This window comes from Amblyomma maculatum, chromosome 6 (assembly GCF_055883805.1).
Source record: "Amblyomma maculatum isolate TAMU_Amacu chromosome 6, ASM5588380v1, whole genome shotgun sequence".
NCBI lineage: Eukaryota > Metazoa > Arthropoda > Arachnida > Ixodida > Ixodidae > Amblyomma > Amblyomma maculatum.
The window spans coordinates 124,387,601-124,401,696 of NC_139349.1; the positions used below are offsets into that span (position 1 = coordinate 124,387,601).

The 14,096-nt window shown below is 43.0% G+C and overlaps 1 protein-coding gene across 1 annotated transcript in view; it reads left to right on the forward strand.

Moving 5' to 3' along the window:
- The window catches only part of LOC146186706 (uncharacterized), an 83,287-nt gene that overhangs the window by 34,525 nt on the left and 34,666 nt on the right, over window positions 1-14,096 (forward strand). Inside the window, exon 3 of the mRNA XM_084605722.1 lies at window positions 9,607-9,683. Coding sequence (XP_084461848.1) covers window positions 9,607-9,683 — 77 coding nt within the window. The remainder of the gene's footprint in view (window positions 1-9,606; window positions 9,684-14,096) is intronic.

Consider the following 14,096-nt stretch of genomic DNA (forward strand, 5'->3'; position numbering starts at 1 on the left):
ATTGCAAGTGAACGCACATTTTGATGATAATGCCACTTTGACGTTATTCGTCACCCTTCATCAGAGATATGGAGAAAGGTTGAGGAAGCTTGTAGTACTATGAGGAGCTTTTTCTCCCTCATGCTGGTGTGCCTCTTACTGCTTTTTCGAATGGGTCGCAACGCTTGCAGTGTTTTGCCTTGAATGGCAATTATTGCGTCTCAATTGAACAAATTGTTTTTAGTATGACCTCTAAAATCCGAAATTTGTTGACCTGATTTATGGGAACTCCTCGGACAGATTTATGCAAGATGTAGCCTGCATGCTCGACCCTGTTTTCCGGTAGATAGAACCTCTGACTTTTTAACCGAGCTCCTAAATCCTCTTGTGATGCAATATTTCTGCGGCGTCTATGGATTTTTGCAGACTCCTGTATTTGCGCATCACTTCATTCTGTTGTCAAGAGAGCGCCATCGTCTGCGTAGAAACTAAACTTTAGGCCTTGAATGCGTTTGGGGTGCCATGGTAGCTAAAGCTTGACGAAATTAGAAACGAATAGGAAGGACTGTGCCTGGCGGCAGGCCTCCGTTTCCGAGTCGGATGTCCCTTGATTTGGGCGCTTCACTGCAAAGATTAGCTATCCTACCATTAAGAAAGTCCATGATGTATTCTAGTAAAATGTTCGTATTCCCACCCCAAGATGGTCAAAGATACTAAAATGAAATGGCGAGAATTGCCCCTAATTTGCTACTCATAGTGGTTCAACGCGTAACACCTAGAACGAGAAGAATCAAAACACACAGAAACGGAAGTACTTTTATACACAGAAACGTAATCGTAATCAGTACAATATAAAGAAACGAGGAACATGAAGAAATCAATCATCATAGGCATCAAGGGCATACTGCTGGACCCACTCATCGCGATAGCCTAAGCAGGCCAACTTCTTTCTCAGATGAGAGCGATACATTGCTGATACCCATTTCGGCACTGGCGGATTTTATTTCACACGCATCTGCAATTTCTCTTTCCGTTTTGTTAAAATGCGAGATTATTGCAGTTATTTTGATCTGAAGCTGTCATTTGAAGTGCTGACAATGTTCCGCAGCTTTGCTGTATTCTTGATGGAGTTGAAATATTGGCGTGCTCCCTCAGCTTTTTGTTTATGCAATGGTCGTTTGGCCAGCATACTTCATTGTGCATGAGAGAAAAATTTAATATACCGCGCCGGTATCTCATTCGACGTGTTTTATCTCATGTTTGATGGTGCAACGTGGTTTGGGAGTATTATCAACTGTATTTACTTTCGAGCACTAGCGGGAGAATTTTTTTGGGTGCATTGAACACCACAGGGACTTCGTGCCTGCCGCCAATCATTCTGAAACCGTGTGATACTCCTTGTACGTATGGAATTACAACCGAACGCGTGATCTTCTTGGAACCCTCTGGGTATTTTTTCTAATTTTTTTGCCATCAAACGTTTTTAGAATTTTGTCTGAAATAGAGTCCAGGAGGTTATCAGGGTACCTGTTGTCCTTATACCTTGCTATCTGTCGCCTAAGTCCTTTCTATTGGTGATGTACGCATGACTTCTTGATGCTCCGAATCATACGTACGTGGCGATGGACCATTTATACAACTTTCATAGTCCAGATTTACATCGTAAAATTGCCTTTTCTTCTTTAGTCTTGTACACTAGACATGTGTGCTCTACGCTCTCATAAACTTCGAGGTCCAAGAACCTAAGGACCAACGATTCCGGCAGTTCAAATGTGAATTTCAATCCCTTGAACGCCGTTTCAAACAAATTCCCTAGCGAAAAAACCCCATGAGTCACAATACCCTCATACAAATTTCTCATACTAAACTCATACTAAACTCGTATAAATCTCATATAATCTCATACAAATGTCATTCAACGTGTGAGAAATATACGAGATTGTATGAGATTTGTATGAGCTTAGTATGAGAAATCTGTATGAGGTTATTGTGACTCATACTGTTTTTTCATGCATAACCAAGCTGGCATTTATAGTTACCTGCATCACCGGGAAACACAGCAAAAGATTGTCAACATAACGAAAACATGTCAGCACGCCGAGGGTTTCGTGCCGGTGCTTCAATGCCCCATTTCCTTTAGCCATGTATGGGTCAGACATAATTGGCGCCAAACAGGAGTCGGTGCAGATCCCAGAGCGCTGCTCAAAAAGGTTTCCTTCATATTCGACATAGATCCCATCTATTTCTGAAGCAAATCTAGAAACCACAAGCACTAGTACCAAATCGATTCTGAAAATTTGTTGGTCCAAAGAACTTGACAGCTTCCTCGACGGCGGTCACGCATCAGGTTTAGTGATGGTGTGCTACTTGTCTTTAATATGAATGAAGAGGCATCTAATGGTGTGGCCTTTTTTGGGGGGAACTCGACAACGTTTTCCAATCTCTGAACTCTAGGGGTCGTCTACTTCCACAGTACAAAGGTGCTGTTGCAAATATCGTGCCAAGGTCCTTTGCAAGGTTTCGGTCTTCTAGAATCATTCGCAAGGGGTTGCTATCAATATGGGTCTTTACGTTGTAGAATGGTCCAACTGAAAGTTTTCATTGTGATTTCACTTCCTTCGCAACGCTGTCCAGGCCTGAGATTTCACAAAGACTATTCACCTCTCTTTTCCTGCTGTGCGCCTGTTTTTAGCCGGATGCTAACCTTTTGAAGTTCTTGAAATAGGCTCCTGTGCATTGTGCACGATCTGTTGTTTTTTAAATAACGAACGGTCCCGCCTTGTCCAATAGGTGAAACGTAATGTTATTATTCTTGAAACAATTACTAATTTCCTTGAAAAGGCACCCACCTTCGTGAATCAGGGAGCATCGCTTAACTACCTCCACACCTTCATTGATCACGGCAGGTCTGAATTTTTCGGGTACTCTATTTGAGACTGAGTGAATCTTGCACAGGAGCAGCTGTGACGTGACGTGGACCTGCACGGGAAACTTAGGACGTTTGCCAAGGGTGTTTTCAACCTTCGTATTTACCTGGATTACGAACAGGGTGATGTGGACCTGTTTTCTTTTCTGCTGCATTGCCTTCCTTCGAAGCCTTCTTTGGAGGAGCGAACAAGGGATTGAAATTCAAATTTCAACTGCCGGAACGATCGGTCTTCAGGTTCTCAGTCCTCAAAATTTATGAGGGCGTAGAGCACGCGTGTTGCCTCTACAAAAAAAAAAAAGGTGCAGGTAATTTTATTATGTTATTCCGGACGCTCAAAGCTAATTAAATGATACATCGCCCACGCATGTGTGATTCAGAGCATCACGATGTCACGAGTACATATAGTTGAGTATTGACTTAGCCAACAGGTTGCAATCTTGAAGGACAGCGGGTACCCTAATATCCTCCTTGACTCAATTTCAGACAAAATTCTGTAAACTTTGAGGCAAAAAGTAAGAACCAATACCCTGAGGGTTCCAAGATGATCACGCGTCCGGTTGTCATCTCTTAAGTACAGGGAGTACTGAACGATCTCAAAAAGATTGCAGGCAGGCTTGATCTCTTTAATGTATTCACTGCACCCAAAAATTATTGAGGTTGTGCGTGAAAGCAAATACACTAGATAAAACTAGCAAACCACGTTGCACCACCAACCATGAGATAGAACATGTCAAATGCGATACCGGCATGATCTATTACATTCCCCTCTCATGCGGAATGAAGTACGCTGGTCAAACGGGCCGATGTATAAACAAAAGGGTAAGAGAGCACGCCAATATTTGTAACTCGCACGCATACAGGAAAGCTGGGAATACGTTTTCAGCCCTACAAATGGCAGCATCACTTCAAAATAGCTGCAATATTCTCGCATTCTAACAAAACAGAAAGAGAAATATCAGATGTGTGTGAAATCAAATCCGCCCTTGCAGATATGTGCATCAGCAATGTATCGCTGTCTTCTGAAAAAGATGGTGATCTGCTTGGGTTACCACGATGAGTGTGTCCAGCAGTATGCGTTGGATGCCTATGATGATTTAAATCTTGACTTTCCTCGCTTGTTTATATCGCACTGATGACGATCACGTTTTTGTTTATAGAGAAACTTCCGTTTCTTCCATACAAACACGTGGTAAGCTCGCGCTTTGTTGTGTTCTGTTTCTTGTCGTTCAAAGTGTTAACGTGGTCAACTACTCTTACTAAAATCTCCGCCAGGTAGATATTGTCAAAAATATTTCTCAAGAACACTTCTACGATGACTCGCTTGTCCTGTGTTAACGTGTCGAGTAATTGGCGTTTAATCTTTAACATGACGTCCTGCGTGGATATCTCGGTTCGGAAGCATACAACAATGTGCGCGAATTGTTCACATTCTACCAATAACTTTTTTTCCAACGGGATTTTTTACATGCTTCATCAGCTTACCTACGCAAAATGAAAGGAGAAGCGATGTATGTTGTCACGCTTACTCTGTTAACCCGGTTTTCAGATCATCATTATCTCAGCCGCCTCCCTATGTTAGCCAATTTTCTCTTCCCCAGTATTTTTGCATGTAATTTTTAGAGCTGTTACAATATCCTCGAGAACGTTTCAAAGAACGTTACGATGACTTCCGGGTTAAAAGCCAATTATTGTTCCAATTATTGCTCAGTCTGGCTATCTCTGCTCGAACCTTTTGCTTGCTGAGATTGCGTCGAGTTGGTAAATGTCTTTACATTTATACTGCAAAAGAAATGCGCAAGGTATTGCATCTATGTACCGCTACTTAATTTTTTGAATTAAATCATTCACCATTTCAATCTATATAGGCACAACTTTTTAGTATTCTTTTGATGAATTGAACGGTTACTCTCCGCGTTAAAAGTGTAGCAGAATATTTCACTTACATGGAAGGTCTATATTGTATTCCAGTTTTTAGAACGTGAACTCCCAGTGCAGCTTCGGTAGCCGCGCCCTGTGCAGCTCTGTGCAGCCTAGCTAGCCTTCTTCTTAAGTTTTAAATTGATATTTCTTTCTTTACCGCTTTCCTATGCTTTTCTTAGTTTCCCTAATTCGCAGAACTTTGCTATGGGCAATTTCCAACTTATCCGTCCCTCCCAGTGTTTTGGTGACCGATTTGACATCTTGGCGAATCTCGCTCGCCCATTGGATTGTGTCTAAGATATCTGTTCCGGCAGTGCTACGTTCGGCTCACTCCATTCTAGTTTATCCCGTTAACCGGGTGAGAGGTTTCACGTTCCCCCTTTTTTAGGAGATCCGACATTGCTGTTTCTAATATTAAGTGATGCCCTGTCGAAAAAAACTACAGAACTGTGTCAAAAATACGACAAAAAATCCTGTAGTTCTGTCGTAACCATCAGATTTTTTTGTAGTTCTGTAGTTTTTCTGTAGTATATTTCTGTTGTCTGTAGTTCTGTAGCACTTTTCTGTTGTAGCTACAGAAATTTCTGATGTTACTACAACATGTTCTGTTGTCACAACAGGTTTCCCGTAAAACACCGCACAGAAATTCTGTCGTAACATCAGAAAAGTTTATGCAGTTTTTTCAGACTGGGTGGCTGCTTAGATTCTTCTGTGTACAGTTGGATAGGTATTTAACGATTGTCACTTATGTGTCCTACACTATTCTCAAACACATGAACATCGCGCGCACATGCATGCACTCACAAACTTCATGAGGCGAAGTGAAATACGCACATCAGTAATATTGAGTCTCACAAACTACAATGAAAAGTCACTGACAATGACGTTCCCAAATAGCGTTTCACCCATAACAATTTGCACCCCGAAACATGTCAGAAGTCTGTAATGCAGTTACACACATCCTTCCGAATAAAAAGCGTACAAATCGAAGTCATACTTACGCCTACACTTTCATATCCGAAATTCACTTTCTACTTGGAACAGATTTGTTCCCTTCGAGGTCTGTTTCTCGCTATACTTTGACATCTAGTTCTCTCGCGAGTCCTGCTTTTTTTTCCTACTCCCTTTTTGAGCTTTTCTTGCAGCCGCGGTTCTAACTGCTCTCGCTACTTACACCTAGGTGTAAATTCTGACTGCAGGTTAGACACTAAGCTCTCATAAGGCTCTGCAGTCTTTGATCTCAGTCAGGGTAAGTCGTTTTCGCTTACGTTTCCAGTCCCGCTGCAGGTTCTTACTTGCCGTTCTCCGAGGACATTGCTGCTCGACTTCACCTGCCTTGGCAGGTTTGGATACTTTACACTTCATTTTCGGTTTCTTTGTCACCTTTTGTCGGGGAACGCTTGCTCCATTTCCGCATCGTCATGGGATGCTTTCTGTCTAGCTGAAGCACACGGTGAATTCGTTCGATCTTCAGTTATTTCCATTTCCTTTTTGTCGTTTACGACCTTCTGTCTTTCCTATTCAGAGGAAGGCTCATCATTCATTGGAGACATTTCTTCGGCAATTACAATTACCTCTCCTTCCTTAAAATATTCTTTATTATATTCGATCGCAGTGCAGTTCTCCTTTCCGGACTGTTTCAGTTCCAATCGCCACTGCCATTTTCCTCGAATGGAAATGTTTCGTACTCATCAGTGAGCAGAACGTCCTCGGCAGTGAAGTCGCCACTCGAACCCGTTTCTTGAGTTTCTGGAAGAGTGTTGTCCTCAGCTTCACCTCCATCTGAGCTTTTGTGCTTATACTGCTACTTGACAACTCTTCCTCTTAGGGTGCACATTCTTATTTTCTTAATAAATGTTAGCTCCAGAAAAGCCCTCACTTACTGAAATTTCTGTTGCAAGAACGGGCTGTTCCACAACCTTACTCTGACCTCTGCATTTAGTCTCACCCCTTTTGTGATAGTCACCGAGCGACTCCGTACACATTCCCACCTCATATAGGGATAGGTTACCTCACCCTGCTCGGTGATACTCTTCAAACGCTCAATTTCAACCAGCTCCTTCAGAAGCATATCTCTCTCTCTTGAAAGAATTCTTGTTCTTTCTATAACCTACGCTTGCTCTTTCTCGTTCTGCCTGTTTCCTGAGTCATTATCTCTGTTTCGTTCTTCTCGTTGCCTCTTTCTTTCCTTCTCAGCCTGTTCCAGAACTTCCTTTTCTTTTTGATACACATATTCTCGCAATTCTGCTCCTTTTTGAACCTTCTGTAGGCGCAACTCAGTAATGTCTTTGTTATTCATATTGAGTCTGAATCGCCCAAACCCTAGCCCATAGCACTACTAGGTGGACCCTACATATCCGCTTCCGCGCGGTACCTCTCGCTATTGTCATACTGGCACACAGTTTATGACCTGTCCGTAAACCATTCCGACTCGTTCTCCGTTGTCCGAGGCTGAGTGAATCAAACATCGTGTTCGAGACTCCGGAATAATTGTCACCCATTAATAATTACATTAACATTGTACCACTAACTGTGCGCACACTCCCAGACACCTTTAAAGCAAGGGAGGGGGGGGGGGGGGAGGGGCAGCTGTCCCGGTCTCAAAGGGAACGTTCTCGACTTACGTGGCAAGATCAGCCCGAAAACAAGAACCTGGGGTGACAGAAGAAGATGGTGGTTTGGTGCCCAGTTTCCGCCGGATCAAGCGAGAGTAAGGAGAGAGTCAGAATTAAAAAAAGTTCATACACAGCAAGAGACGATGCAGAGGAATTCAAACACTTAAAATATACAAACAAGAGGCTCACAGAAAGGTAATGCAAAGCATGCAACTAACTAGGCTTTCAATAATCCTATTGCTTTTACAACACGAAGAAATGCACGAGAAAGACAAATAAATAAAAGCCAAATTGTTCAGCTGGCACTCTCTCAGGCCGACATCTGGAGAGTCACGATTTGGCAGTCCTGTAGACGAGCGCCGCTCTTTCGCAGATCTTGCAGGCTTACCGACGAGTGGATTGGCCAAGGCAGCCGACCAGTAGCACTTCAACACTCGCTTAACTATGGCTGGCTGGTTGGCTTAAGCGACGCGGCCTGAATAAATAGGGCGCGTCGCGTCTACCGGTTACAACGCGCCATGGCAGGCGCCCACATAACGTAACTTTCAATTTAGCTCTGCAAGCGGCCCCTCCTTTTCCTGCCGAGAAGCGCATCGTGATTGGTTAGGTGCGAAGAGCTTTTTCGAGATGACCAGCTCCTTCTCAACCGTGCGAGTCACTGTCGCCACCGAGTGATAAGGAGGGGTGACACCGATGCAACGGAGACGTTTCTCAAATGTTCTGGAATCCACTATGCGACGCCACCTAAGCGCCTCCTTCGCGTGGCGCCGACTGAACGAAAATTTGCGCCGAATTGGGGACAACGGAGATATGTATCGTTTGCTACGCTGTTATCGGTCCTGGTGGAGATTTTCGAGTCGGTGGTGGGTGTTTGCATGTAGCGACAGTCAGCATTGCTGGGCCTCAGTCCACAGTTTACGTCATTTCAAATCCTCCACATCGTATTCCCATGCCGCGTGCTTGGTGCTAAGATAACCTACTACGAGCAGCGGTTGGGCGCCAGCGAGAATGCTAATTTGAAAAATGTAAATTGGTTTATATGAAAGGTGCAATGCTTGCCAAACTCCTCGGTGGACAGCTGCAGCACGCCATACCAAGAGGAAGGATGTGGAAACGAAGGTTGAATAGAGAAAGATCTGTAGCGGATCGCTGTGAAATAATTTCGACCACCTGTGAAACCATAATAGCGGCACCGTGCTGATGCAGTGGTCAAACCTCTTAATTACTGAGGCTAAGCACCAGGGGTTGGAATCCAACCACCGGCGGCTGCTTTTCGGTGGAGGCGAAACGAAGAGGCGCCCGTGTGCTGTGCGATGTCACGGCTCGTCAAACATTCCCAGAGGGTCGAAGTTGCTCCGCAGCCCACCACTACAGGATCTCTCACTATTTCCACTTTCATTCCAACCTTGCTCCCTTCATATATGGCGCTTTTGAGGTTTACACACAGAATGTGTGACGGGTAATTTATTTTCCTTTCGTATAAACTAATTTGCAAATATTACGTTATAACATGCCCTTACATCCCGCAGCATAAGGACGTCGTTGCCTTTGGACCCAATTTAAGCGTGGCCACCGCGTTCGGGTACCGATGGAAGCAAAACTGCAACATGCTACCGGATCCACTCTTAAAGCGAAGCTTGACAAACATCAAGATAAAACTGTCAAATTGGGTATAACCTTGAAAACCTTGACTACTCACTTCACTGTCAATATGAAATAAAACGCAAAAACCGTTAAAATTTGAATTGCAAATTAATATATATTTGAGCAAGAAAATATAAGCGAACATTATTTTAGAAATAAAAAGCCTGTTGATATCTCTGTTTAGTCACTTCTTTAGTTATATTTGAGCATTAAATGAGAAGAAATGAGTAAATCGAATGAGAAAGAGGGAATTTGAACAAAAAAGTTGGCAAGACGATCACATCACCATATGGCTTCCAGGCAGGAAATAAATATGCAATAACAGTAAAATCAAACAAAGGTGCTGGCATGGGACAAGCCTTTAAAATAACGTTTTGTACTTTTAGTCAGTGACTTGGCTCCACTAATAAGCATATAATATTTGCATTTGATAGTAAGATATGAGTGATGCGTGCAGTTGTGCGATGAATCGGTATATAGTGCACAGTGTTACAGAGAATTGTCTTCTTCCTCACAAAGCTTCTCCTATAACCGCACCTTCCAATTTGAACGTGAAAGTGGAGGATATAACAAAATGACAAGCATTCAAGAAGCAGGTAAGAATACATGTCCCCTTTCAATTACTGTCTCGATGCCTTCAGGAAACAATGTATTTTTTGCGGGCTAGTATATATTGGTACTATTCAAGCAAAACATATGCTCATAGGAGGCGGCAGTTTCTATTTAGACGTATGTGACTGCTTATATTTATATGTGCGTTTTAATGCTGTCTTTGAAATACGTTACGTTTATAATTGGCCTTTAGCGTACAGGGACGCAATTCTTAATAACTCTGACATATTATTGTCCTACTAAATATGCATTGATAGCTACATATCGCGCCACGTTCTCCTGAAGTTTCACTCAGAAGTGGAATATTGACGTCGCTGCTTCGCTACAAGCATGTGAAACGTAAGCATGTCGTATATCATGCATATTAACAATGCGCGAGTGTAGGACAGTTGGTGGGACATCGTAAGGAACACATCCGCAGAAGAGATAGGTCAGAAACAACGAGTATGCTCTTGTTGTCATCTTGCCACATCCTGTATTTTCTGCGGTTTTGTTCCTTACGATGGCATGCATTGCTCTGTCATATATCTCTGCATGCCGCGCGAATTGCATATCTTCTAACACGGTAGAATCTGCAGTGCAGAAATGGGAGAGCCTAAGAGTTGCTGCTGCACACGGTACATCGCGCGCCCCTTGTCGAATACAATCAATGTTCACCGGCGTTCTATAATTAGTTAGTAGGAAAAGAAAGGCTCGGTATATGTCACTAGCGGAATCCCGCTGACACGTCTCGCGGACAACACAGCAAAGCTCGAGCTTACGCGTTTCTCTAGTGCAGATTCTGCAGTGATGTCGGAAACTTTTTTCATTTTTAACTATCTTCCTCATCGTAGTCGAGGGAGATTATAATGTGCCTTTCACAATCTCGGGCGTCATGGTCATTGACATCACCAGGTGATGAGGTCACTAGCTCCGAAGAAGCGTGACACTTCTCATGGCCGGACGGATAACGTCATGGCTCTGAGTATGAGCCATTAAAGGCTTCGGCCTTAAAAGAGCCGACATTGATACAAAGGAGATTTTAAGACATACCCGCAAGCAACTGATGCGATATAAAGGTGGGGAACATCGGGAGCCGATTGTGATATACTTGAAAATATTAAGCTCGTTTAGAGAGGCGGTCACCGAGCTACGACTACAATTTCTACAGTTGAGGAACAGATACAGTGTACGAAACACAGGGTTATGCTATACAAGGAGGAATATGACCGTGCTTTCCAGCCGTCCGCCTACTCAACTGGGGAATGTAAGGATGGAGCTTAGAATTCTGAGAGGACGCAATCTCTTTTTCGTCTGCATTTATTCTTGCTTTTTTTAGTGTAGCCATGTTATTTGATAGCTCTGAACATTTTATTAAGCCTGCGGTCGTTTTTCGTTCCCGAAGCCAGTAGCAGCGGCTCATTCAGAAAACTCCGCAATGACAGCTCCGCCCGATATCTTGTCGGTCCGGCTTTTAGAATAAACCAGCATGCTGAAGTCGTTGTGAAATTAATAACGGGTTTTATCGGAGGAAGGTTTACAAGCTCCGGATGAGATCACTGTAATAGAAACGCATTGAGGAGCATGCAGCGTGCTCCCACGTTATGGCTTTAGAAATTAGAGGTTTTCATTTACATGAAATAGACAGAGCTGCGTTAAGGCTACCTTGTTGGCAGTACCTTAGTTAAAAGATATTTGTGGCTCTGGACAGCATTTCATTTCACAGTTTGTTATTATCCACATAAAATTGATGAGGGCGAAAGCCAAAGTTATTCGACTGCACTTAAGTATAATCCTAACAGGACTTCATTGTTTTTAAAATAGAGACGAGGGTTTGTTTATTCTCGCATATCTGATCAGGTATACACTGTATACCAAGCAAAAAATGTCTTCATTGCGCATAGAAGGTCAAATCTCAGCAGCATTTATAGTGTACGAAAACGTTGCACTCTCAAATGTTTGCCAATGCTACGACTCAAACGAAGCATCAAACACGTGCTGCTGAGCAATACAGTTTTGCTTCTTGGGAGCGCAATTAGCGCGTTTTGTCAATGAATATGCTGGTATTGATGAATGATCGGATAAAAATACTGAAGTTGAAAACTAAATTTACTGCAGATCGACAGATAGAAAAGTGAGTCGAGTTTCATTCACCTCTCGCTGAGAGGATCAAACAACTTTGTGCACATTAACAGAGTATTTTGTGGTGCGCGAATTTTACTTTCTCAGAAGAGCACAAAATATAAATTTATTACCTCTAACAGAGGATTAAATGCCAAAAGTGCGGTAAAAACCAAAACGAGTACGAACCAAACAGTTAATTAACCGGATGTAATAATTATTTCAGAATAAATGTCGCTCTTTATGAAAATACAAATTTGAGACGCCCGCACTGCCCAATAATATCGGCCGACCCAGACAATTGGACACAAGTGATCAATATTAAAGAGGTTCTTTGAGTGTTTTCAGGAAGAGTTTGTGTCCTCATCTCATCCCTGCACGTCAGTGCACGTTAAAGAACCCCAGGTGGTCGAAATTTCCGGAGTCCTCCACTACGGCGTCTCTCATAGCCTTAGTCGCTTTGGGACGGTAAACCCTACAAAACCAAACCAAACCATCATCTCATCCCTCATTGAATCTTTTTCGCTCTTTCTGCAAATATCCCAATAAAATAAATACTTCTGCGAAACGTCCATGTATGCTGAGGGCGACGTTCAAAGTCAAGAAATAAAGTTCAAAATTCTCCAGGCCCCCACTAATGGCCGCACGTCATGCTGTGTTAGGTTTATCGCGTGATGTAACACGCATCGACAACTAATTTTGCGACTTATAACTGGTTTTGCTGAATCAGTCATATCACAACATATCACAATAACCGTATCACAACAGCTTTCATGCAATATATTGCATGAAAGCAGTGCTGCTAAAAGTGTAGTAACGCCTTCGCTTGGCCATATTTCGAAGGCCATTGATGTGAATCTAAAAAACATCCGCAACTCAAATGCACCGCTTCGCAGCTGGAATCGTACGCATTGAAGCGCGAAGAACGATCGAAAATAACATGCTGCTTGGTGTAGAGTGGACCAGGCTGTTTTGCGAGAGTATTGGAGTGACCATATCGGGTAGTATTGTCCTACGACTGAGGTCACCAAACACGAATTCAGGTATTTAATCAGGAGGATAGAGACTTTAGTGCGCCTGGTTTGGCATGGAGATAGTGGAGATCCGTAGAAGACAGCCATCGTGAAGGTGCATGTCGATTAGAAGGTGTGACGTGAATGGGAGGAACTGGCTTGTGGAAAATCCGAATATGCGAACGAGGGTGATGCGGGGAACGGTGCCTTGTTTCGGTTACGAAGTGTGAGAACAAGGAACAACGCGTCGGTAGCCAGCGAGCCACGTAGAGCGCAATTCAGCTCCTGTGTGTGCACATAAAATGATCCCATTGCGCGACAGTCAATTTTCTTTCGTAGTTAAATCACTCTATGCTAGACTGCAATACCGCCGTGCTTCCTCTCTTTTCTCCCTGTAAGTGAAGCAGTTTCTTCAACGAGTGGCGAAGTGTGTTCGTGCTCACGCAATTTGTTCTGGACGACTCATTGATCCCAGTCAAAATATTTTGAATTTAAATGACAAAAAAAATTTTTGCCATATTCCAAAGTCCCCCAAATGATAATAAGAACTGTGCGCAAATGAACACACAGCTTCTGTCCTTCGGAATTATTTTAATTATTCACAATATATTTTGTACAGAGGATTGAGTAGAAGATTTCTGCATTCTTTATCCAGAAGTTGCTTTTACTCAGGCGGGGCTAGTCGACCTTCAAACACGAATTTTTAAAGACAGCAGGAAGCAACTGCATAAAATTTTTGATCGCAAGGGCTCACTCCCGCCTATGCATGACGTTCTATGCACAGGCTTTCGACAAGCCTCAACATCAATTTTTCTCTAGTCGTTTTCCTCTGTCTCGTAGTAATCAGCAATAGACATTATTTTATATATATATATATATATATATACCATCCCCAACGCTTTCCTTGGCCTCGCCGACTGTTGGCTTCTTTCCTTCGTGTATTATAACGAGCACCCTCATTTCCCATTAATTGATCAGCTTGTAGCTTACGGAGGTCTCGGTTCTGGCAGTCTTGAAGCCATAGGTAGCGTAAGAGGGTTCTAGCACAGCTTTCGCCCTCGCTCTTGATCCCGTTCTACGTGATGCAAAATTTTGTAACAACACATTATATGTGGGCCGACTGAATAAAATAGCTAAAATTGGTATATTTACTATATTAGCTACGTTGCCACCGAATAGTGACCGGAGAAGTGTCCAAAGAGTAGTAAATATGTCGCCCTGAACACACAGAATGGAGTAAAACCGAAAACAGCTTCTCCACGTTGTCTTTGGAAACATTGTTGG